Raw genomic sequence first — 21,354 nt, forward strand, 5'->3', positions numbered from 1 at the left:
TACTTCCGCCCCATAGAAACATGGCGGAGACTGTCAGCCGAGGACCGGTCACGTGACAGAGAGTAGAGAGCCGCTGTGTGCAGTCTGCAGAGGGTCCTGTGTGCAGGTATATGGGAAGAGAGGGTTGAGGCAGGGGGGCTCTGTGCTTCCCCCTGCTGGGGGACATTAGCATGCCAGGAGACTGGGGGTGTATGGGCAGGCGTTGCCCATAGATATCACAAAGTATTTGTTGTTGGGTGGCAGCTGACACCTGATTGGTTGGTGAGGAGGAGAGCCTGGTTCTGTTTCCTGTTTATGGTGAGTGCACAGAGGCATGGTGCTCATGTATGTTCCCTATTGGAGTGTGTGGCCCTAGTCCTGACACCTCTGCCATGACTGGGGATAGGCTATCATGTGGGTTTGTTTACTGACAATGTGCCTGGCATGAAGTAAACACATTGACAGCTGACTGGGGCTGGTAAACAGAATGTCAGGTGCGATCCCAGACATCGCATGTAATTCCCACCCCATGCCTGCGCACATCACATGTGATGTCTGTGCGATGCAAGTTCAGCCATCCAGTTTTATGTCTGAAATCGCATTTAAATGGTGCAGGACCCTTTTTTTTTGTCCGCACTGGAATCGTATCACATAGGTGTTCAGACCCATGCAATCCGATTTCACAGTTCACACTGCGTTCTGCGAACCGATGTGGGGGTGTCATTAACTTTTTATATTGACGGTTTGCAGAGAGCAGTGTGAACAGCCTGCGATGTGGGAACCTGCATAGGAATCGCTGTGGTTCCCGCATCGCACCATTACAGAAGAAGTTCAGGAATCGCCATGTTATAGTTACATTGATTCAGCTTGTATATTCCATACCCGGCTGATGCCCCTGGAAGTTGGAAATCACTGAAGCCGACAACGCCACCCCAGTCCTGTACTGGGCGGCCAGCTTGATGCATTGTGAATACAGAAGGTTGGCCGCTCAGTGCGGGCGCCATTCAGAGAATGCTTTGCATTTTTGGAATGAATGCAAAGCATTTACTGATTGGACACGATGGACAGTGTGATGTTGCTGCCCTGCCTTTCTTCCTCATCCAATCAGGGAAGACTTTGCATTCATTCAGTAAATGCAAAACATTCTTTGTATGGCGCCTGTGCTGAGCGGCTGACCTCCTGTGTTTAGAATGCTGATGTCTTCAGTGATTTCCAGCTTCCAGGCGGCACCAGCCAGGTATAGCATATGCATGGTTACCCTGGTCCAGCTTGGTACAATGTAACTATGTATAATATGCTTATGCCTGGAATTTTGCTTTAACGTTTTTACTTTTATTTATATATATATATATTTATATATATATATATATATATATATATATATATATATATATATATATATATATATATATATATATATATATATATATATATATATTATTTAAGACCATTTTTAGTATAGTATATAACCTGAAATATGGTCTTATTCCACAACCCTCCATCCTCAAACCTGAATTGTGGGGTGCTTCTCTCTGCAGCGTCCTGTTTTCTATAAATTTAGTGCAGGGATCTGTAAACAGGAAGCCTACAAGTCCCATCTGCTACTGTGGCAGGGGGACTCACAGATCACATTGGCACAAGTGTAGAGACATCACCGCAGTTGTAGTTCATTGTTTACTTCTTCCAGCCCCATAACAGGTTTGTACCTTAGTCTATATCGACCTGGTGTTGGGAGTAATTGATGCAGAAGCCTGTGTTTTCCACCCACGACACAATGATTATAGTTGCAATGTTTTGCAGGCTTCATATTAAAAAAATCCAAATTTTTAATTTTATTAGTATGAGTGCATTTATTACATTATCTGCAAAAAACTAGGGGCTGGATTCATAAAGACTTACGACGGGCATATTAGTAGATACGCCGTCGTAAGTCCAAATTCGCGCCGTTGTATCTTTAAGCGTATGCTCAAATTGAGATACGCTTAAATGTTGCTAAGGTACGACCGGCGTAAGTCTCCTACGCCGTCGTATCTTAGGGTGCATATTTATGCTGGCCGCTAGGTGGCGCTTCTGTTGATTTCCGTGTAGAATATGCAAATGAGCTAGATATGCCGATTCAGAAACGTACGTGCGCCCGGCGGATTTTTTTACATAGTTTACGTAAGGCTTTTTCCGGCATAAGGTTACCCCTGCTTTATGAGGCGTAGCCAATGTTAAGTATGGACGTCGGGACAGTGTCTAATTTTCTGTAGTTTACGTCGTTTGCGTAAGTCGTTCGCGAATAGGGCTTTGCGTAAATTACGTTCACGTCTAAAGCATTGACTATTTGCAACATGATTAGGAGCATGCGCACTGGGATACGTTCACGGACGGCGCATGTGCCGTTCGTTAGAAACATCATTTACGTGGGGTCATGTTTTATTTGCATAAAACACGCCCACCTCTTCACAATTTGAATTAGGCGCGCTTACGCCGGCACATTTACGCTACGCCGCCGTAACTTAGGGCGCAGGTTCTTTCTGAATACAGAACCTGCCTCACTAAGTTACGGCGGCGTAGCGTATCTGAGATACGCTACGCCCGCACAAAGTTACGGTGGGCTTTATGAATCTAGCCCAAGCACTATACTTTTAAGTGTAAAAGGTGTTCAGTATTGAATATTGACTTCTATTGAATACAAAGGCATGCCCGATCTACTAGAGCCCATGTGTCGAATCAGATGAGATCTTTCTGAAAGGCTCTGGGGACGTAACTTCCTAGAGGACATGTTTCCCATCTGCCACTGTGGCAGGGGGGCGCGCAGATCGTGTTGGCACAAGTGAAGGGACATCACTGCAGTTGTAGTTTATTGTTTACTTCTTCAAGCCTCATGACAGAAGGTTCGTACCTCCTGTATGGACCTGGTGTTGGGAATAAATGACGCAGAAGCCTGCACCCACAACACAATGATCATGGCTTCATAGCTTTGCAGGCTTCATATAACCCCCCCCCCTTTTTTTTTTTTTTATTAGTATGGGTGCATTTATTACATTCCTGCAAAAAGTAGGACTATACCTTTAAGCGTAAAATGTGTTAAGTATTGAATATTGAATATTGAGTCAATACTGACTTATTGAATACCAAGGCATGCCAGATCTCCTAAGGCTCATGTGTCAGATCAGGTGAGATCGTTCCGAAAGGCTCTGGTAACTTCCTAGAGGACATGTGTGAGGCCCTGGCTGCGTCACCAGTGCCTATTAATAAAGAGTTAAATAAAAATTTGATGGATTTTGGAATTTTTTTTTTTTTTTTTTGGGGGGGTTTACAAATTTGTATTTTATTTAGGTAGGTTAATTAGTTATAGAACAAAACCTGCTGATTTTGTTCTGGGGCTTTAATGACCTCTGGTCAGGAAAGGGTTGTGTTGTGTACTCCATGCATTTGGGAGAAAGAAAACCCCAATAATAAATAAATATGTTAAATTATTAAAAATAAAATCATTTTTTTTTTAAATACGGTGTAGCACATTTATGAACACATGGGAAACATCTACTGTTATTTTCGGGGGTTCTCTTGGTCTGCTGATCTGAGAAATGTGTTGTGAAATGTGATGCGAACATGAAAGTGAAAGTTTCTTCTGTGCGGTGAAAAGGAAAGTGTTCTAGATTAGACTCTAGTGTGTGGGAAATCAGAGACTCCCGATGACCCTGCAAAAAATCAGTACATATGTGATTTCTTTATTTCTGATGGACACTATTTGATAGGACCGCCCTCGGAAGGCAGAATGAAGCTCCGGGTGAGAGTCAGAGGTCAGACAGGGCGACTGGAGCTGGAAGAGGAGAAACCAACCTTAGGAGATCTCCGCAGGAAGCTGTCTGCATTGTTCCTACCTTCACTGGGGTACAGGTGTGCATACATTTGTTACATTATCTCATTATTCAATGGACTCTGTTGTCTTATAAAGTTTTTTTTCTTTTTTAAGTGATGTAAGTAAATGTGATCAGCTTCCACCTCATGAACAAGGTGCACCTATTCAAGTTCCATTTCTCTCTAAAATGCTACATAAAAAATTGATAATACCACAATCAGCCATAACTTGACTACACACCTAAAACTGAGTATGTCCCCCTTTTGCCGCCAAAGCAGCTCTGACCCATCGAGGTATGAATGTCACTAGACCTCTGAAGGTATGCTGTGTTATCTGGCACCAAGCCATCAGTAGAAGGCCCTTTAAAGCGGCCCTCCCGCCCTCCGGTGTCACATTTGGCACCTTTCAGGGGGAGGGGGGGTGCAGATACCTGTAAAATACAGGTATTTGCACCCACTTCCAGGCATAGACTCCCGCGGGAGTCATGCCCCCCCCCCCCGCTGTCTTCTAGGAAACAAACTGGTCCCAGGGAGACATCGGGGACCAGCGAGGATGCGCATCGCCACTCGCGCATGCGCAGTAGGGAGCCGGGAAGTGAAGCCGCAACACTTCACTTCCTGATTCCCTCACGAGGATGGTGGCAGGGACAGCTGAGCAGCTTTGGCTGCAGACATCGTGGGCACCCTGGATAGGTAAGTGTCCATTTATTAAAAGTCAGCAGCTGCAGTATTTGTAGATGCTGGCTTTTAATTTTTTTTTTTTTTTAAGCGGACCTCCGCTTTAAGTTGAGAGGAAGGTCCTCCATGGATCAGACTTGTTTTTTTGGAGGCCAAGTCAAAATCACTCTTAAACCATTTTTGCTGTGTGTCAGGGCGCATTATCCTGCTGAAAGAGGCCACTGCCATCAGGGAATATGTGTTTTCTGGCGGTGCCTAAAGTTGCCATATTGCATTGAATTTTACAGAAAATTACAGCAGATGCAGTTTGAAAATGAGAGGTAATTTTTAGTTAAATTGATTGTGTAGCCATTTTATATGCTCCTCTAGGGTAGCACAGATACAGTTTTTTTATCGACCAGTACTAATACTTTCGGTTAGTACTCGCCGATACCGAGTACCGATACCTTTCAGCCCAGGCTGAAATCACTGACCAGCTTGGGTTCACACAGAAACGGAGCGGGAAACCGCATGTGATTCGGACATGAATCTCACCGCATTCCTGTTCAAATTGAATGCGATCCTTTGCAGTGTGATGATATGAGTTTCGGGTATCGGAGCATTTTCACGATTACTCGTGAAAAAACTCGGTATCGGCACCGATATTGGGAAAGGTCCAACCCTAATGATATATACAGTGATAATTTTACTAGACATATTTTTTTTTTTTTTTCCCACGAAAGTGGAGTTACCCTTTTAAGGTCCTTATTTAAATAAAGTGTGTGCAGCAGCTTTAATCTTTCTCATTTTATATGCTGGAAAGGTTGCACTTCACTTTGTAACAAGTTGTGTTTTCACAGTTCGGATGCGGTATTCACCATTACTCTGAATGGCAAGGACGCCCTGACTGAGGATCAGAATAGCCTGGAATCTTGCGGAATTATATCCGGAGATCTGATCGTTCTTCGAGTGCCGGACTCAGAGCTTGTTGCAGCAGCTGCATCATCAACCGCTCAGCCCACCCTGGATCAGCGCCAACCCGCCGTCTCTAATATAGAGAGTGTCCAGCCTAGCACAAGTCACAGTGACCAGAGAGGTGATTGGACGTCAGTAACACAGAGCTTACCAGAGGTGGGTGGCATGGCCAGATGCACTTGTACTGAGAGAATGTGGGGGCTGCCAATGATGGACCCCTTTCCCCTGTTCTGATGCCCTTGATTTCATCACACATGCCCTTCAGTAAACAGATGAGTGCACTATGCTTTGAATTGCAGTGGTCTGCATTTGCCAATAATGGTGCACATACATTTTTTTTTTTTTTTTTTTGTGCATTGAGGCTCGGTAACATGAAGGGGCTGCCCTAATGTATAATGGGGCAATGGTCAAATAATTCACACGAAAAGCAGGCACACTGTAGGTGTGGAGGGGCCCACAATGCTCTTTTTTAGTACTTTTCAAGAACAGGCAGGTTTTGGAGAGTTGGGTTCCCTGGTGTAATTCAATTTCCAGATGAGAGGTGCTCTCTGATTTCTGAAGGCTCTCAGGGGACAGCTCTCAGGTATGCATGGGGTTCTTAATTGGCTTTTGGATAAACATATTAATTAAACTCAAAAACAAATATATAATATATTGCAACTTCTCAATCCTTCGAAGTGGTGGCTGTATTAGTTTTCTTTTTTTAGGCTTTCTTCCCTTCATTTCACCTGGTGATCCGGCCAGTAACACACTCCCTGTCTTAAGCCCTGTACACACGATCGGTTTGTCTGATGAAAACAGATCGATGGACCGTTTTCATCGGACAAACCGATCGTGTGTGGGCCCCATCGGTTTGTTTTCCATCAGTGAAAAAAAATAGAACTTGTTTTAAAATGTTCCTATGGATAAAAAAAACTATAGAAAAAAACGATCGTCTGTGTGGAAGTCCATCGGTCAAAAATCCACGCATGCTCAGAATCATGTCGACGCATGCTCGGAAGCATTGAACTTAATTTTTCTCAGCACGTCGTTGTGTTTTACTTCAACGCGTTGGACACGATTGGATTTTTAACCGATGGTGTGTAGGCAAGACTGATGAAAGTCAGCTTCATCGGATATCCGTCGAAAAAATCCATCGGATTAGATTCCATCAGATATCCGATCGTGTGTACAGGGCTTAAGTGTTTCTGTATTTTGGATGGAGAAGTCAGTCTGGAGGTAGAGTAGTGTTAAGCTGGTCATTGGTGACTCAACGGGCTGATCCAACAAAAACGGATTAGATTTTCCCATCCACACAAGCGAGGTGGATAGAGGAATTCTCACTGCTGTGCTATCATCAGAATGCACTGATCAGCACTGCAGCCGATTGGCTGCAGGTGCCTATCGGATGAATATTTACCAGCAGTCCCGTTCAATAATTAGATTGACTCCTCTTGAATAGGAATGTCCATAGATGAATATTTACCAGCAATTGTGAACTCCAGATTGGATTACGCAAATGCTCTTTACCTCGGACTCCCAAAGTACCAAATCTCTCGTCTGCAAGTCGTTCAGAATACGGCCGCCAGACTTGTGACTGGGAAAAAAACATGGGAATCAATCTCACCTTCACTGAGAACCCTTCACTGGTTGCCAGTAAAGGACAGAATTGCTTTTAAAGCACTCTGCCTGACACATAAGTGCATCCATGGGAAGGCTCCGCAATATCTTTGCGACAAGATAGAACCCCACAATTCCAATCGCCTTCTGCGATCTACGGGCCAAAACCTGGTCAAGGTACCCAAAGCCAGATACAAATCCAAAGGAGAAAGAAGGTTTGCATTCCAGGGTCCAAGACTATGGAACGCTTTACCAACCAGCATTCGGTTGGAGGAAAACCACCTGGCCTTCAGAAGACAGATTAAAACTCTGCTCTTTTGATGTCAAGAGACAGGAACCATCAAGCGCCCAGAAGCGATTCAGTTCGCATGTGCCACGCTATATAAGTTTTTCATTCATTCATATTACTTTTTCCCCTTAGATGAATGCTCGTTTTGTCTAGGGGAATCGGCTAGATGTTTTAAAATATGATCCGTACTTACCGTTTACGAGATGCATCTTCTCCATCGCTTCCGGGTATGGGCTGCGGGAATGGGCGTTCCTATGTTGATTGACAGTCTTCCGAGAGGCTTCCGACGGTCGCATCCATCGCGTCACGATTTTCCGAAAGAAGCCGAACGTCGGTGTGCAGGCGCAGTATAGAGCCGCACCGACATTCGGCTTCTTTCGGCTAATAGTGACGCGATGGATGCGACTGTCGGAAGCCTCTCGGAAGACTGTCAATCAAGAAGGAACGCCCATTCCCGCAGCCCATACCCGGAAGCGACGGAGAAGATGCATCTCGAAAACAGTAAGTACGGATCATATTTTAAAACAACTAGCCGATTCCCCTAGACAAAACGAGCAGGAATCTAAGGGGAAAAGATCAAACAATAAATAAATGGTTGAACTCCCGCTTTAAGAATAGCAGATTTGGATGAACCTGACTAATAAACAGTTATTAAAAGTTAAAAGTGGAACCTCCACTTATCTGCTTCCTCCCCCACTCCGGTGCCACATTTGGCACGCTTCAGGAGGGAGGGGGTAACGGGTACCTGTTGTGGGTGCATTTAATATATTTTTTCAAATGGTGGAGTCTTCCTTGAACTAAAAGGAAGAGCAGATTGCTGTAAAAAACGGTTCTACATCACATGGTGTCATATTCATAAAATGAAGGTCTTTTTGTTTACATTGCAGAAGCTCATGGCTAGTTCCTGTCATGGAGCAGTATCCGGGAAGGGGGCCACAGTGGAAGAAGAGCTCCCTTGTTGTCTGGCAGAGCCGATGCTGATCAGTGAATCTGTAGATGGGAAGATACCGCACTCCCTGGAGTCTCTCTACCTATCGGCCGGCTGCTCCAGTCCTAACGATGCTCTGATGGTGGTCATCCATGTACTCATGGTGGAGACGGGCTACATTGTTCAAGTAGGCATTGGAGACAATATGGAGCTTTTAGGCCAAACAACTGGAGCAGAATACTTTACAGGTTTTATGCATATAAATAGTTCTAAACAACTCTGCCATTAGAATCCATATAATAATTTCAATTTACAAAAAAACTTGCCCAACTCTATCCAAAACTTTTAAAAGTAAACGCCATCTAAATTACATTTAGTTTTCTATTGTTAATGCTGTCTGTCAATAAAGTGGAGTTCCACCCAAAAGGGAAAGCTCCGCTTGTCTGCCTCCTCCCCTCCCTCCAGTGCCACATATATGTGAATGCTGCTTATTCCGGGAGTATTGTGAGCCCAACCTACGTGATGATGCACCTCTAATGGAGAGTGTAAACAACAGCCTGTGCTCCCAGGAAATAGAATGTCAGAGTATTGTCCAGTTTAAAGTACATTGGCAGTACCAGAATGAGGAGGAGGCGGGGGGGAACATGGAGAGGGTAAGGGCTCTTTCACACTGGCAGTTTTTTTTGCGGACCTGAACGGGCGCTCCGTGCTCCTCTATGGAGCCGTGGATGTCAGCGGTGACATGCCCGCTGACATCCGACCCGCCCCAATCCGCCAAAGTATGACGGAGGAAAAACCTACTTTTCCATCTGTCTGGCGGATCGGATCAGGTGAACTAGGACAGACGGTCCGTGTTCATCTGATCCCCCCCCCATAGGGGAGAGCGGAGAAAAGACAGGACGGTCCCTGCACAGTGTGCGGGGACCGCCCTGTCATCCGCCGGCTCAGCGGGGATCAACGGAGCGATCCCCGCTGAGCAAGTGGAGGTTCACGGGGCGGATCATTACTGATGCGCCCCATGTGAAAGGGGCCTTAGTAGAACTTACCCTCAGACTGTTACACTTTATATAGGGAAGTGTTAGAACCCTTGTAAAGTTGTGTTGCTGCCCAATGTTTCCAACACTGAAGAAAAACATTTTGGCTGTACATGCAGGGTTAGACCTTTTTAATTCAGATGATGTTTCTTCTCCAGGGTGTTGAAGAAGAGGGTGCATCTATGCCCGAGGGCTGGCGGCACAGTGACGGTATCTACAAGCTTCGATACGCTCACCCCCTGTGCGGAGACAGTTCTGCTCTTCTGGCCTGCATGCCTATGAGCAAGCTTCTTGTTATCAATGGTAATGTATATGTATAAAATTATAGCTTTACTAGCCTGCTTGGTGTATGCTCATGTTAAAGAGGCTCTGTGACCTTTCCCCTTCAGGGAGTCGCTTGCGCTCTCACCTTTTGACCCATTCAGTATGGGATTTGCCCCCGGAAATCAATTCTTCCAGTTGGAGCCATCAGAAATACACATTGGCCCGGCTTCAGGAAGGACTTGCGCCGAGGTATCTTCTTATACGCCGCGTAAGTCCACGGATGCGCCGTCGTATCTATGCGCCGTATTCTTGAAACCTGATACGCCTGAATTCTGGCTCCATTAGACCGACGCAAGTCTCCTACGCCGTCGTATCTTGGGTGCATATTTACGCTGGCCGCTAGGGGCGCTTCCATTGATTTACGCGTCGAATATGTAAATGATCTAGATACGCCGATTCACGAACGTACTTGCGCCCGTCGCAGTAAGCTACGCCGTTTACGTAAGGCGTACGTCCGGCGTAAAGTTATCTCACCTAAAGCAGGGGTAAGTCATGTTAGGGTATGGACGTCGGAACAGCCGTCGTATTTTACGTCGCTTACGTAAGTCGTACGTGAATGGGGCTGGGCGTAGGTTACGTTCACGTCGTACGCATTGAGCCGTCGTATCTTAGGGAGTATATGCAACGTGATTCTGAGCATGCGCGCGCATGCGCCGTTCATTCGGCCATTCATTTACATGGGGTCACGGTTAATTTTAATACAACACGCCCACTACCTGCCTAATTTGAATTAATTTGGGCCCAGATTCTCAAAGGACTTACGACGGCGTAGCGCCATGTACGCCGTCGTAAGTCCGAATCCGAGCCGTCGTATCTATGTGCCTGATTCTTAGAATCAGTTACGTATAGATTTCTATTACATCCGACCAGCGTAAGTCTCTTACGCTGTCGGATCGTAACTGCATATTTACGCTGGCCGCTAGGGGCGTGTACTCTGATTTACGCTTGGAAATATGTAAATCCGCTAGATACGCAAATTCACGAACGTACGACCAGTACAGATACGCCGTTTACGTTAGGCTTTTCCCGGCGTAAAGTTGCCCCTTCTATATGAGGTGCAGCCAATGTTAAGTATGGCCGTTGTTCCCGCGACAAAATTTGAAATGTTTCCGTCATTTGCGTAAGTCTTCCGTGAATGGGGCTGGACGTCATTTACGTACACGTCGAAACCAATACGTCCTCGCGGCGTACTTTGACGCAAAGCACACTGAGAGATTCCACGGACGGCGAATGCGCCGTAAGTGAAAAACTTCAATCACGTCGGGTCGTGGTTATTTTACATAACACACGCCCACCTCTTCACAATTTGAATTAGGCGGGCTTACGCCGGCCGATTTACGCTACGCCGCCGCAACTTACGGAGCACGTGCTTTGAGAATACAGCACTTGCCCGTCTAAGTTGCAGAGGTGTAACGTAAATCGAATACGTTACGCCGCCGCAAAGATACGCCGATGTACGAGAATCTGGCCCTAGGTCTTCATTTGGGGATAAATGTTGGATACCTCTCGAGTTTGTCTGATCAAAGGAACACTGGCCCAAATTAGTAAAAAAAAAAAAAAGATCTTTTAGACTTTAGCTGAATATTTTTGCTGCTATGTTCCTCATTACCCAGCTATAACGAGCAACCCAAGATGAATTCTCCCAATCCTGTTGTCAATGGGGATAACCAATATATGTGAATTATTTGTTGATTGTACCCATAGTAGGGCCAAGAAACAATAGTGTGCATTTTGCCTTCATGGGCAATTTATGTGATTGGATGCCACAGTGATCACATGATCATGAGCCTGTCCAACCCACTCCAGATCATCACTGCACTGTCACAGCGCTGGTGGTGCACAACCTGAGGAAAGAATTTATAACTCTGGGTGTAACCTTGTAGGAAATCTGTCACATAATCTATCTCACTGCTTGTGATTAACATTGACTTGCTGAGCGGCAGAATTGATAAAGTGCATTTTTATGTAAAAAAAATGGTATTGCTTCATGTTTGCAGCTGCTGTGAACATGAACCAGGGGGTGAAATGTACGAAGACCCTTCAGCTGCCCACCAATTCCTTCATCAACTTCCCAGGACCAGGTGAGTTGCATTTATGTGGGTTTTCATAGAATGAATCTACAACCTAACAATTATTTTCCTTGTTTTACCTAAAGCACGGGCGGACTGACCATTGAGTCACTTGGGCACTGCCCGAGGGCCCCATGTCACTAGGGGGCCCCATCAGGGTTGCCAGGCTCAGTAAAACCAGGGACAGTATGTAAAAATCTATGTTTTTTTTTTTTTTTTTTTTTTACATCTGTCCCTGATATGTCTGAAACCAACATGCTTCTGATGTGAAAATCCCAAGATTTTAGCTGCCCCGCCTCTGCACTGCCTCCTGGCGTGGTGGCCATCTGTAAGCCCAGGGGCCCCATAGTCTTCTATTGCTCGGGGGCCCCATGAGTTGTCAGTCCGCCCCTGACCTAAAGTAGTATTGAATCCATAAAAAGTACATCTCTCTTTAACGTTACTATTTATCGAACAATATATGTGAAGTATAGAAAGTTTAACCACTTGCTGACCAGACGCTGTCTTTATACGGTGGCAGGTTGGTTCTATTGCACGAGTCGCCTTCGCTGTACGTCGGTTCCTGCAATAGATCCAGTGGGGCGCATGCACGGCGCCGGAGCCGATGCGCGTGCATAACTATGATCTTTCCCTGTTCTTTGGTATCTGCAGGGAAAGATCTTTGGAGGGTCTTCTATAAATCTGCTGATGTATTCTCTCTATAGTGTGAGTTTGTGTCTGACCAGTCCTGATTGGTGCTATGACGGCCATATGACTAAAAAAGAAGAGCAATTCAAATTACATTCTAAATATCTGTTTTACAGCTCCCAATAAATCTTTATCGAGTATCAAATGTGACTGTGCATTATTATGGTGTAGGCAGAGTCAAGGACGATTGGCATTAGCTTTCACTTTGTTCAGATGCCATCTACATTCAAGATCTTTCTTTTTTTTTTTTTTTTTTACTTTTTACAGGTCTTGGCAATTACATTTTATTTACGGTGTATGTGTATATATATATATACACACCGTAAATAAAATGTAATTGCCAAGACCTGTAAAAAGTAAAAAAAAAAAAAAAAAAGAAAGATCTTGAATGTAGATGGCATCTGAACAAAGTGAAAGCTAATGCCAATCGTCCTTGACTCATATATATATAATATAGAAATCAGTATTAAATATTATATATATTTTATAATTTTATATATATATATATATATATATATATATATATATATATATATATATATATATATATATATATATATATATATATATATATATATATATATATATATATATATATATATATATATATATATATATATATATATATATAAAATTATAAAATATATATAATATTTAATACTGATTTCTATTAAAACCATGCATGTTGTTTTGCATGTTTCTTTGTAAGTGTAATCAATAAGCCTACTATATCCTGTCCCCATAGTGGTTAGGAATAGGAGAACGTGAAGAGAGAGAGAGGGAGGGGCCTGTTATTTTACCACTGTGTATACACCCACATGTGTGACTCTATAGTCACGTGGGCTGCACCGATAATAAAATAAGGAAATTGAAAGCTTTGAAGGGAATTGAAATTAAGCATGCTCTGTAGAGGACACACCAGCTGGATTAGACAATATCAACCTGTAGTGGGGACACAGAGAAGATGGGAGGGACAGTTGAAGGCAGGATCAGCCAGGTATATTTCACTCAACACAAAACAAATGCTTCAGTGGCTTTGTGAGTATGCATGCTCTGTTATATAGCATATAATGAAAGATTTTCATAATCTGGGTTTAATGACACTTTAAAAGCTGATTCTAATTGCCATCTAGTTTGCCAATGCACAGTGTATCATATATAGAATTGCTTTCACCTTTTTCCTTATCCTGTGTGGGCAGTGTCTAGATCTGCCGTCAGAATCGTATAATGGCTTTATTATTGCTGAATCTGGTGTGATCTCTGATGTGTCTTGTGTTTATTATAGATAATAATGTGAGCTCGGTGTACAGGGACCTTCAGAGGTTATCGCGCCTCTTCAAGGATCAGCTTGTCTACCCATTACTGGCAGCGACACGGCAAGGTAGGCTGAAACAGTGGACGATTCCTTTGTTTTGACAATCAAGACATTAAAGTGTATGTCTAACCAAAACGGTCTCTTTCTAAAGCCGGGTACACACGGACCAGATGTCGGGCGACATCGGCCAGTTAAAAAAAAAAAAAAAGTCCCACATTCAACCTTAGTGTATGTGGGTCTGTCCTGCAGAAGCTGGCCGTTTGGCTGGTTTCTGTTGGACGAGCATGCTGGAAAACCAGCAGCCATCCGACTCCCGATCAGCGCTCTCAGCCAATGGTAGAGAGCACTGATCAGAGTGTTCTGGCAGGGGGCTGTCCCCCTATCAGAACACAACAGCTCAGCGGGGGAGATCGCTGTACTAACTTTGCATAGTGACAGGGTGGATTTGATTCAAATAAAATCTTTTTAAATCATAATTTTTAAAGAGCAACTGTCATTTCTGTCCCGAAGCTGCTCCACCTCTGACCAGCTGTTGACTCACCGACAGTCCCATTCACTTTAATGGGACGGCTGGTGATGCGGCAGTGACACAGCAAGGTGAGGGATGTGGCGGCAGCAGGTGAGTGGATGCCCGCTAACAGGCGCTACCATGATGGATCTGAAATGACAGGTGCTCTTTAAATGTAAGGATTTATTCTTGCTGGTAGTTAGAATCTTTATTACTTGCAAACAAAATAAAGATTTCCTATTTGGAATAATAAGCTATCAGGGTAGTAAGACAGTGATATCAGAACCGATTTAATCATACAATTTTTGTACATAGATTTGCAAAACAATGGGATAAAGGAATATTCCTGAACTTTGTTTTATCTCATGGTTACTGTGAAATTGTGTGAATGCATCAATGCAGTGCATATTATCTAAGCTTGCAGAGCTTGGATTAATTGAATGAGTTTACCAAAAAATGTATTATTGCAGAATATACAGCCTCATGCTACATAACTAAGCTCCATTCCATGCTGAATAAACTCTATTATTTATCCTAAAGCGGAGTTCCACCCAAAAATGGAACTTCCGCATTTTGGATCCCCCCCCCCCCCTCCCCTCCTCCGGTGTCACATTTGGCACCTTTCAAGGGGAGGGGGAGTAGATAAATGTCTAATCCAGGTATTTGCTCCCTCTTCCAGCAAAAGATTGCCACAGAATCCGCGGCGATCTACACCATGTCCAGCCCCTCCTCCGTCTCCCCTGCTGTCTTTTGGGAGACACACAGGTCCCAGATGACAGCAGGGACCACTCAGAATGTGCAGCGTGACTCACGCATTCACAGTAGGCAACCAGGCTGTGAAGCTGCAAGTCTTCACTTCCCAATTCCCTTACTGAAGATGCCGGCACCTGCACCCGGGAGCCGAGGGATGGGTTGGCTTCGGGTGAGGACATCGCGGTCACATAGGACAGGTAAGTGTCCTTATTTTAAAAGTCAGCAGCTGCAGTATTTGTAGCTGCTGACTTTTTAAATGTTTTTTTTTTTTTTTTTCCGGCAGAACTCCGCTTTAAACAAATGTATTATTTTTATCTTTTTATTTTTTTTTTAAGCGCCCCTGTTCCCCCGTGTTTGTGCGCAAAGGCGAACGCTCAGCAAAATTTACGTTGTTTGTCGCCATTGCACGCGCGTGTGCAATTTTAAAGCGTGACATGTTTGGTATCTATTTACTCAGCGTAACATCATCTTTTATATTTTACCAAACAATTGGCCATTATATTGTGTTTTTTGTGCATTTAAAAAAATAAAATAAATTGCATTTGAAAAACCGCTGCGCAAATACCGTGAGACGTAAAAAACTGCAACACCCTCTATTTTATTCTCTAGGGCCTCTACTTAATGATTGGGGTTCTAAATAATTTTCTACAGATTTTTACATGTAAACAAAAGTGCCATAAAAGACTTGGAGGTCAGGTGGTTAAAAAATGAATGTAATGATGTATAAATATAGAGTTGCATTAATTTGTGTTTTTATATCTGCCTAGGGTTTAGTTTTGAATGAGTTTGACTAGCTAAAAGTATTTTCTCTCACAGCTCTGGAACTCCCTGATGTGTTTGGTCTGCTGGTTTTACCGCTGGAACTAAAGCTGCGTATCTTCCGCCTCCTGGATGTGCGCTCCCTTTTCTCACTTTCCACCTCTTGTAAAGATCTACATGCAGGCACCAGAGACCCCACCCTGTGGAAGTTCTTGTGCAGAAGGGATTTCCGAGGTGTGTTATTAATGTATGCGAGTATCATTTTTTTTTTTTTTTTAAGTAGATCTAAACCCAACCCATTAAAATCTGATATGCTGTAAGTTTAAATGTGTTATAGAGAAGAGGAGAAGGAAAGGGGCTTTGTAGTCCTGCCCTATAATATGACAACATTGTTCCTCCATAGATACAATACAGTAGGTGAGTGTTGTTGTCCTAGGACAGGAAGATTGTTACTGGCAGGATCGTCATGTAAAAAAAAAGGGAAAATGCCAGTAAGCAGTCACTACATCTAAGGACCACTTTATCTGCAATATATAATATTTAAATTCTAGAGTTTAGATACAAATAAATAAATAAAAAAAAACACATAGGGCCAGATCCACGTAGCCTGGCGCATTGTTGCGGCCGGCGTAGCGTATCTCTGATACACTACGCCGCCGTAACTTACAGCGTATTTTCCTTATCCTCAAAGAATTTGCGCCGTAAGTTACGGCGGCGTAGTGTAACTTTGGCGGCGTAAGGGCGCGTAATTCAAATGGATGTGATGGGGGCGTGTTTTTATGTAAATACGTCCTGACCCGACGTAAATTACGTTTTTTTTTTTTAATGGCGCATGCGCCGTCCGTGAAAGAATCCCAGTGCGCATGCTCGAAATTACGCCGCAAATCGCCAATGCTTTCGAAGTGAACGTAAATTACGCACAGCCCTATTCGCGAACGACTTGCGCAAACAACGTAATCGACGGAAAATTCAACACTGGCCCGACGTCCATACTTAATATAGGATACGCCTCAAATAGCAGGGGTAACTTTACGACGGAAAAAGCCTAACGTAAACGACGTAAAAAAATGCGGCGGACGTACGTTTCTGAATCGGCGTATCTACCTAATTTGCATATTCCTCGCGTAAATCTACGGAAGCGCCCCTAGCGGTCAGCGTAAATATGCAGCCTAAGATACAACGGTGTAAGAGACTTACGCCGGTCGAATCTTAGGGAAATCTATGCGTAACTGATTCTATGAATCAGCCGCATAGATACGACCCCGCAACTCAGAGTTACGACGGCGTATCAGGAGATACGTCGTCGTAACTCCTATCTGAATCTGGGCCTATGTGTTTGATTGCTGACCTATACACCTTTTTGTCTTTTCACATACCTTCCTTTGTAAATTCTGTCCTTATCAGGTTGTCTATAAGTTTTATAGAAAGTTTTCTCCAAGATTTAAAAATACGTTATTCCTTTAAAAGACTAAAGTTAAAAAGAAAGCTTGAATTTTGTAGTGGACAAAAAAACAATCCTGTTCTGGTCAATTTTACAATTTGAGCTTCAAAGATTTTCATGTTTGTTACAGATAGAACTTCAAGGACCTCACAGACAGACTGGAAGGAGGTGAGTGTGTGTGTGGGGAAAACAACAAATGTTGAGGGCTTTTCACATATTGTATATTAGGAGTGTGGCCATTCAGAGCAAAATATAGTTGTTGTGGTGCCCAGGAGCTGCAGTGTATTTTTGCCCATAGACACGCATTATAAAAAAACACTGTACGCGGGTAAACGCCCGTAAACCCCAGCACTCGTATTCACACGCATATGGTTGTAAGTCTGACTCAATGGTGTGTCGGACCTCTGCATAGAGACCACTTCTTTTATACAGCGAGCAAGGTTCCTACTCTACAGCATGTTGGTAGAAGACAGGCTTTTCTACTAGCTCTATGGCTGCTTTCTAAAGAAAACAAACTGTAGACCTTTTGCATTTTTTTTTATGCATCTGGAATATATTCAGCCGATTGTAAAGGATAAGTTCACCTTTGGGAAAATGTTACGTGTTTCACCCGTTTTTGGGGAGAAACATGTAACCTGTACCCACTGCTGCAGCCGCTTGCTGTTCCCTCCCCTCCCTGTGACAGCAGTATGGGGAGAAGTTCCCCATAGTAGCGGTCACTTTTTGCCATGTCATTAATTTACACATCTCTGTGTGTGAATGAACTACAAGCCCCGACATCCAATGCGGCTGTTGGTTTGTAGTTCTCAATGAACTGCCATGGCACTGTGGTAGTTCATTGATTCTTCCTGTAAGTGTATCTGCTTGCCTGTATGGGATGTGCGGGCAAACGGATACACTCACGGGTCTGCAGGAGAACTGCATGGCACCAGCGATCTGTTGCAAATGCTTTACAGGCTGCAAAAAAAAAAGATCTGATATTTTATTTGTATTTTTTAAAGTGAACTTATTCTTTTAAGATGAAAGTATTTCTGGGCATTTGGAGTTCCTCATGCTTTGTGCATGGCCTCGTGCAGTAAAACTCATGTAAAATGCACATATTCTGCTATTTACATGTGGTTCACTAACTCCTCAAGAAGCTGGAAACTGCAACTAAACTTCAGGTTACACATTTTTTTTAAATTAACCATTTTGCATGAACACGCATTGAAATGACTAGTATAGAACTCTTCCTTATACGGTTTTACTTTAATTGCTATTCCATGTAAAAGGATCTATACACAGAAGTTATGAACAAAAATGAGAGTATAGCCTCATGTAAAGATAAATAATAATTAGTCATCATCCCAGTTAGATGAGAAATTAGGGGGCGAGAGTGGATCTCGCCACCTGTGGCCCCTGAGTCTGGGCAGTGACAGGTCTGGAGTTGAGCAGCAATTAATTGGGGATCTCTATGCGTGTAGGTGCAGCCTTCCCTTTTATATCTCTGTCCATGCATTACCTTGCATACTGTCTCCGTTTTGGTTACCTCCATGGATGACACAACACTGGTCTTTACCAGTACCACCGGACCTTATTTTAACACTGCACCATCCCTGATCCCCCTATTTTTCTGCACCCCTGATCCTACCCGGCTGCCTATACGTACCAGGATTTTTCCATCTCCCACTATGGCTCGGCCTTTAATGTCCACGTACGTAATCGCTGTGATATCCACTACCAAACCCCCATGTCCGCCGCGGGGGGAACTTTTTTGGGGCACCCCAGCTCCGTGCTTTATCAATTTACTCATAGGATTGGTTTTCCTGATGAAGCGGTGAATTTCCGCGAAACTAGTCGACCTTGACCAATCGTTGATATGTACAACTACCTGTTTTGTCAATTTTATTTAATAAATCTTTTTTTATGTAATTTTGTTTATATTGTTTTATCAGTACCGAGATAGTCCCTTAATTTAATTCAATTGTGTGGGTAGCTTTGGGTTTAGCCTCAGCAACTGTTCCCTTGCACCCACGCCCCCTAATTTCTCCCCTATACACAGAAGTTGCTATAAGCTCTTCATTTGTTCCCTCTCCTTTTGACTATATAGTTGTACAGTAGGTGTTTTGGTCGGGTGTCAACAATGTATTTGTTGGGCATAACTTATTAAGAAATTCAGTGGTATGGAGACTTTTGGTACTACTGTTTACCTGGAGGTACAAGGAAGGATGTGTGCTGCTTATTTGCATATATAGAAATATTACATGACATTGTGATTTGCATATGTCTCATCTCTCACCTCTTCTCTTTGTTTTCTGCAGCTGTACAAGGCGATGTATAAAGCAAGATTAAGTCGATTGTCTTCACATCACATTTTCCAGCCACTTCCTCCTCCACCCTACTTACCTAACCCTTTTGTCCCTGACCCATTCCCACCCAACTTTCCCTATCCACCTGGCATCATTGGAGGTGAATATGACGAGCGCCCTATACTACCCATTGCTAGAGACCCCCTTTCTCTTTTCGTACCTGGCAGAAGACCAGTCATGGACCCTTTTCAGCTTGTGAGGCCTCGCATCAACCCTAATTTACCAGGCCATGGTGGCTTCCCGCCAAGGAGGCCAGACAACCGAGGAGCCTTCATGCCAACATTCTTCTAAAAGTGGATTTTCTGCAGGGAGGGCTCATTTCATGCCTCCCTCCTTATTAAGCCTTGGCTGTAGGATGGCAGAAGTAGTGGTTAAAGCTATAACTAACACTTGGTTAAAAGAAACCTAATTATTGGCTATTAAATATCTATTAAAGTGTAGGTCCAGACACATTTTTTTTTTCCAGTTCTGGAAAGAGTGGGTAAAGATTGTCTGGTGAACCTAGCTAGCAGTAAAAACCTAACATATGTTTTAACCCTTCTCCATATCTAAACTAAAAAAGTGTGATTTGCCAAGACAAACACTTTAAATATGTGCTTCTTGGTGAAAAAAAACAAAACGATTTGCTTTGTAACTATCAAGATTAGAAAATCATGAGATCTTTCTCTACAGTCTTGATGGCAGGAAGGGCAAGGCATCGTACACACGGGCGTTTTCTATGATTTGTCCAACACTTGCAGCAATCTACAGGCTCACAGTCAAGTGCGGAAAGCTTGAGGTGAAGATGTTCACTGATCGATTTGGGAATGGCTACATTTGTGAACGCGCAAAACTGTATTCGTTACTCCTTGCCAAACCACCAGTGTTTCTTGGGTTGTTCTCCGTAGTTCTGGCCTTCCTTTATATGCAGAAACATCCACGAGGGATGCTGCAAAAGTAACACCTGCAAAAGAGGGTTTTATTTACCTGTGCTACTTCCCGTTTTGTCTGATCTTCGTTTTTTGTAGCGCAACAGCCTCTTCACATGCAGCACCTCTGATGCCTTTCCCCCCCACTTTGTGCTGTGGTCTCTCCCACTGGTGATAAGGCATAGGGACCAGTGTCCATGTGCTTTGATGGGTAAATGCTTTTAATGTCAGTTTGAGACGCTTTTGATAAAAGTTAGAATTTTTGTTTTTGCGGGTACAGTTGCCCTCTATGTGACTTAACTCAGCTGCTTTTGCATTGCCGTAGTCTTGGTGTTACTAAACCCACAAGAGTAAAATCAATCTGTATGTGCAGTGAAGCATGCTTGTTATACTCACTGTGGAACCTAAGGGGTTAATCCTCCGCATTGTGCAAAAAAGGCTGTTGATCCTGTCTTTTATGATCCTCCCCTTCTTCCAGAGTCCCCAAACCATCTCTGGATAGTACAGAGACTAGGGGACAAGCTGCGTGAGCTCAGTTTGTGTGTATTGCTAGAGTTTTCTAATTTATTTTTTTGGGAGAGTGCATGTGATCAGCACAGGGCTAATTAGCACTGTCCAGACAGAGGGTCAGGGGTCCTGCCTCCTCATAGGACAATCAGAGTAAAATGAAAACTCCTACAAGCTTTAACCAGACACTGATAGACGTTACAAGACTGCTATATACTGCTGATATAAAAAAAAAAAAAAAAAAGGTATTTAGCAGTTTATATTTACTATAACGTATGCATTTCCATGTTCTGTGTACTGTGGGAGACCAGATATAACAAATGCAGGGTCCTGGGTTTAGTAACACTTTAAATATTGAGAAGTTATGAAGCAAACAAAAGCTCTAAACCATTTTCTTTTGCCAGTGATGCTTTTTAACTTATTTTTCC

The 21,354-nt window shown here is 43.5% G+C and overlaps 1 protein-coding gene across 2 annotated transcripts; it reads left to right on the forward strand.

The window, feature by feature from the left end:
- Positions 1-9: 9 nt before the first annotated feature.
- Positions 10-20,092, forward strand: FBXO7 (F-box protein 7). 2 transcript variants are annotated; one of them, XM_040345653.1, is made up of 10 exons: positions 10-106; positions 3,723-3,864; positions 5,343-5,613; positions 8,233-8,460; positions 9,466-9,610; positions 11,629-11,712; positions 13,673-13,768; positions 15,780-15,956; positions 17,294-17,331; positions 19,464-20,092. In XM_040345653.1, the coding sequence occupies exons 2-10, from the start codon at positions 3,743-3,745 to the stop codon at positions 19,800-19,802; spliced, it is 1,500 nt and encodes a 499-aa protein (XP_040201587.1). In that variant the 5' UTR covers positions 10-106; positions 3,723-3,742; the 3' UTR covers positions 19,803-20,092. The 2 variants fall into 2 exon arrangements, with proteins under 2 accessions (XP_040201587.1, XP_040201588.1); XM_040345654.1 differs by lacking the exon at positions 10-106 and adding an exon at positions 113-297.
- The last annotated feature ends 1,262 nt before the right edge of the window (positions 20,093-21,354 follow it).

Source organism: Rana temporaria, chromosome 3 (genome assembly GCF_905171775.1).
Source record: "Rana temporaria chromosome 3, aRanTem1.1, whole genome shotgun sequence".
NCBI lineage: Eukaryota > Metazoa > Chordata > Amphibia > Anura > Ranidae > Rana > Rana temporaria.

What these genes read in the sequence shown, in the direction of transcription:
- FBXO7 (XM_040345653.1), top strand. Translation starts at nt 3,743, where the DNA reads ATGAAGCTCCGGGTGAGAGTCAGAGGTCAGACAGGGCGACTGGAGCTG. An exon ending in CTACCTTCACTGGGGTACAG is followed by an intron (nt 3,865 to 5,342) that starts GTGTGCATACAT and finishes GTGTTTTCACAG; the next exon opens with TTCGGATGCGGTATTCACCA. An exon ending in GTGCAGAAGGGATTTCCGAG is followed by an intron (nt 15,957 to 17,293) that starts GTGTGTTATTAA and finishes TGTTTGTTACAG; the next exon opens with ATAGAACTTCAAGGACCTCA.